Source organism: Fulmarus glacialis, unplaced genomic scaffold (genome assembly GCF_000690835.1).
Source record: "Fulmarus glacialis isolate BGI_N327 unplaced genomic scaffold, ASM69083v1 scaffold33125, whole genome shotgun sequence".
NCBI classification, from domain to species: domain Eukaryota; kingdom Metazoa; phylum Chordata; class Aves; order Procellariiformes; family Procellariidae; genus Fulmarus; species Fulmarus glacialis.
The window spans coordinates 7,837-11,720 of record NW_009212905.1 but is presented as its reverse complement, the minus strand read 5'-3'; the positions used below and the strand labels follow the sequence as shown (position 1 = coordinate 11,720).

The 3,884-nt window shown below is 44.2% G+C and overlaps 1 protein-coding gene across 1 annotated transcript in view; it reads left to right on the top strand.

The window, feature by feature from the left end:
• Positions 1–3: 3 nt before the first annotated feature.
• Positions 4–3,884, top strand: part of CPOX (coproporphyrinogen oxidase) — a gene marked incomplete at its 5' end in the record, with an annotated part of 11,426 nt that continues 7,545 nt past the window's right edge. Inside the window, 3 exons of the mRNA XM_009578032.1 lie at positions 4–103; positions 836–946; positions 1,906–2,047. Coding sequence (XP_009576327.1) covers positions 4–103; positions 836–946; positions 1,906–2,047 — 353 coding nt within the window. The remainder of the gene's footprint in view (positions 104–835; positions 947–1,905; positions 2,048–3,884) is intronic.

The window sequence follows — 3,884 nt, the reverse complement described above, 5'->3', positions numbered from 1 at the left end:
TTCGAGAAGGCGGGTGTGAACGTGTCCGTCGTGTTCGGGCTCCTGTCCGAGGAGGCAGCGCGGCAGATGAGAAGCAGGGGGAAGTCTCTGAAGGCCAAAGACGGTAAGGTGTCCGGCCGGGAGGTGGGGTCGGGGGCCGGGACGCGTTCAGCCGCGTATTCCCGTGCGGGTACTTGGACAGCAGAGCCTGGCCTTTGAGCAGAATGTGAGGAAGGCCGGACTGATCAACGCTCAAGGGAAGATTTCATTTGTATCGTGGTGGTTTCCAACCAGTGAGCCTGGCAGGTGGACTTTCATATCCCTGAAAAACTAGGTGTCAGAGTGCTTCTCCCTCTGTCTTGCTGCTTTAAGCAATGTACTGTAGGCACAGGTTGTTTCTCAGTAACGACGCTGTAGCTCAACAGCGAAACTGGGCAGGAGTTACGTACCAAAGAGCTGGAGGGAGAGAACCAAAAAGATGTGAAGGCTAAAGAGGATTCAACCCACATTCATGCAGCAAAGGGTAATTCTGAGGACTGGGGGTGGTGGAAAGCCTTAGCAGTGCCTTATGTTCTAAGCGATCTTCGTCTAATGGGTGCTTTAACATATTGTTGCATTTTAGGACAAATACCATAAAGTTATGTTAACCATTTAGTTAGGTGCACAGAGGTGCACAGAGGTGTGTGGATGAGAAGTAAATTGCACATTAATTAATAATGGTGACCCAACTTGAGAAATTTTCTTGTAGTGGAACAGCAGCTTGGAACCTAAGGAAAAATAGTGATGTTCCTTAAATGATAATAAATGAAGTTATTTGAAAAACTGAAGGTTTTTTTCTGTGCATCTTTTTAACTAGGGAAACTGCCTTTTTGCGCCATGGGTGTGAGCTCTGTTATCCATCCAAAGAACCCTCATGTTCCAACCATGCACTTCAACTACAGATACTTTGAAATTGAAGAAGCAGATGGTAAGAATTTTAATCCAATGAAGTACGTCCGAAATGTATGACTCTACACGAAGGAAGCATGAACGCATGGCTAGGGTAAGAGGTTAAGAACCAGTCCAGGTTTGTTCCCAGCTGTGCCAAGAGCCTGTTTTGTAGCACTGGATCTCTTAACCTCTGGGCCTTCATTTGTCCATTTGTAAAATCAGTGTGATGCGTGCATCTGGTACAGTAAAGGTGTTTGCAGTTTACTTCTTGCAGCGTACACCAGGCGTTTCAGGCTTAAAGTGTAGGAGGTTATAAATAAGTGTAAAACATATTCAAAGAAGCAAGTCTAGAATTTAGTAGAAGAAAAGTCCGTGAAGGACTGGTAAGCATTCTGGTCAGGATGTACCTTTCTCTCAGAAGCTGGGAGGACGCACTGTCAGCAGCATCGCTTTCTACGTGCGCTATGCCTTTTTCCCCTGAGTTTCTGCAACTTGCCACTGTCTGAAGCAGGACTCTAGGCTAGGTGGTCTAACACTGAGAACCTGTCTGTACCTTGTGACAGTGTACGTACTCTCAAAGAGAGTTTTCTTTCAATTATTTTGCCAGAGCGTTATGGATCATTTCCAGACAATTGCTTCCCTGGATTTAATAAGGACGTTTCCTTTCTTTGGCGTGCAGTAAAATGTTTCTGGATTCTTGAATAGGAGTTGCCAGCCCATCTTGTGAAATTGATATCCTGTAGTCAGGGTCAGAAGTCCAAAATAATGAACAAATGGTTTTCACTGCTTTGAAATTTGTTTCATGTTTTCCTGAACTCACTGGTCATCGCGCTACCTCGAAGTCAAATTTTTCACGATTGATGTTTAGGAACACCACTAAATAATGATTTTGTTTTGTATTGTAAAAGTAGTTGTTAGTTCTTGGTGAACGACTAGCAACGTATTTCTGTTTGGAAGTTTAAAAGAAAAATGTTGCTGCTTGCCTCTCTCCTATAGGAACTAAACAGTGGTGGTTTGGTGGTGGGACTGACCTCACTCCAACTTACCTGAATGAAGAGGATGCCGTTCATTTTCACAAGACTCTGAAAGAAGCCTGTGACAAGCATGATCTGAAGCTGTATCCCAAGTACAAGAAATGGTACGTAGGGAGAGATGCGCTTGGGTTCCTTTTGTGGGAGCAGAAGGCAGCACTGGATACTGCCAGTTCTGCTGCCTTTTGAAAAGTATCAGCAGACCCTAATGAGAATCAGCAAATGTGCACTGGGACAAAATGTAGTCTAAACCAATCTCTTGTTTAGAGAGGCCTGAGTTTTTCAAAACAGAAGGCTGACAACTAGGATCATAAGTCTAGAGCCCAAATAAAAACCACGCTGACTCTGCAAGGTTTTGTAAGCCTCAGACTGCACTAGGCAACTTAAAAATTCCTTTTAGCCTCTGGTGTTAAACTAGGACAAGACTTTTGCCCCATGGACTTGCATTAATTCTGCTTACAGTGAACTCATGGTAAATGTGCATGACTTCAGTGTGAGCTCTTGGATGAGTGCTGCAGTTCTGAAAATCCCATTCCAGTTTTTCTGCCTTAAGTCTGACCTTCATTACCCTTTTTTTTTTTTTTTTTTTTTTTTTGCCAAGTAGGTGAAGGAGCTTGTCCTTAATGTAGAAGCTTCATAGTTTTGATGGAGCTGTACTTTTTTCCCAGTGACACATTCACTGAGAGTTCAACAGCATATTCTCTATATATGAACTTTGAATGTTCTTCTTGAGCTGAGAGATACAGATGATGGGATCCTTCACTGTTCAGTGGAGGCTTGCTGCTCTGTGTCTGATAATCCTATCTGCTCCAAGCTGTGGTATCCAGGAAGGAGGGGTTACCTTTTTGTAAGCTACCAAGTCTTGTCTGAGGACAGGAGATAAAGTGAGTGTTGTAGCTTGGGTGTGAACCACGAAATAGAGAAGCACATCTTAAATCTTCAAGACTACAGTCTTGTTCTCTGAGGAATTTTTGCATGGTAGTTCAGAGTAGTAGTCTGCCTTAATGGTCAGGTTGTTTGCAGTGTAAGTAGGCTAGTAATGCCAGCTGCAGGGGGTCGGAGACAAGGACGCCTGTTCTTAGTCTGAGGGCAGCTCAGGCGAGGACTAACAGTATCCCATGGACAAAGGCAGTTTTCTCAGTCCCAGCGTGAGTGTTTGCTGTAAGCAGCAGCTGCGTAGGGGCATGCGGTTCTCGCTGGTGGAGCAGTGTGAATCTCTGAGCTTCTACTAATTAGCATTGCCCCTTTTCCCACCTTTCTCAAATATAAAAGCTCTTGTTATCTTTACCACACTGTCTTCCTGATCTAGCTTTGAGACTTTTGTCAGGCTTGTTCTCTTTTGCATTTCTGACTCATCTTTTTTTCCAAATTCTTCCTGCTACTATAAAAAAAAGCTGATCATCCCAGTGAATAAAAAAATAGCATAGGTTATCTGTTACATCTCCACGTCTTTCTCACTATGACCATGCCATTTATATTGCTTGAGAATAGCAACTGTGGATGGATGCATGCATGGAGAACTAGTCCTAAAGGAAGGCAGGGTTTCCTTGCTGTTGATGGTTTCTGCCTCCTACTTCCCTTCCATTTCTCCCCCACATGAAGACTTGCAGAGCATGGCTGCCCAAGCAAGCAACTATAGAATCATAGAATCATATCATAGAATGGTTTGGGTTGGAAAGGACCTTAAAGATCCTTTAATTCCGCCCCCCCTGCCATGGGCAGAGACACCTTCCACTAGACCAGGTTGCTCAAAGCCCCACCCAACCTGGCCTTGAACGCTTCCAGGGATGGGGCATCCACAACTTCTCTGGGCAATCTGTGCCAGTGTCTCACCACCCTCATTGTAAAAAATTTCTTCCTTATATCTAGATAACACTCTTGATGAGTGTGACCCAGATCATGCTCTTGATGAAGGTCATGACAGCAGAGATTCCCAATGTACTG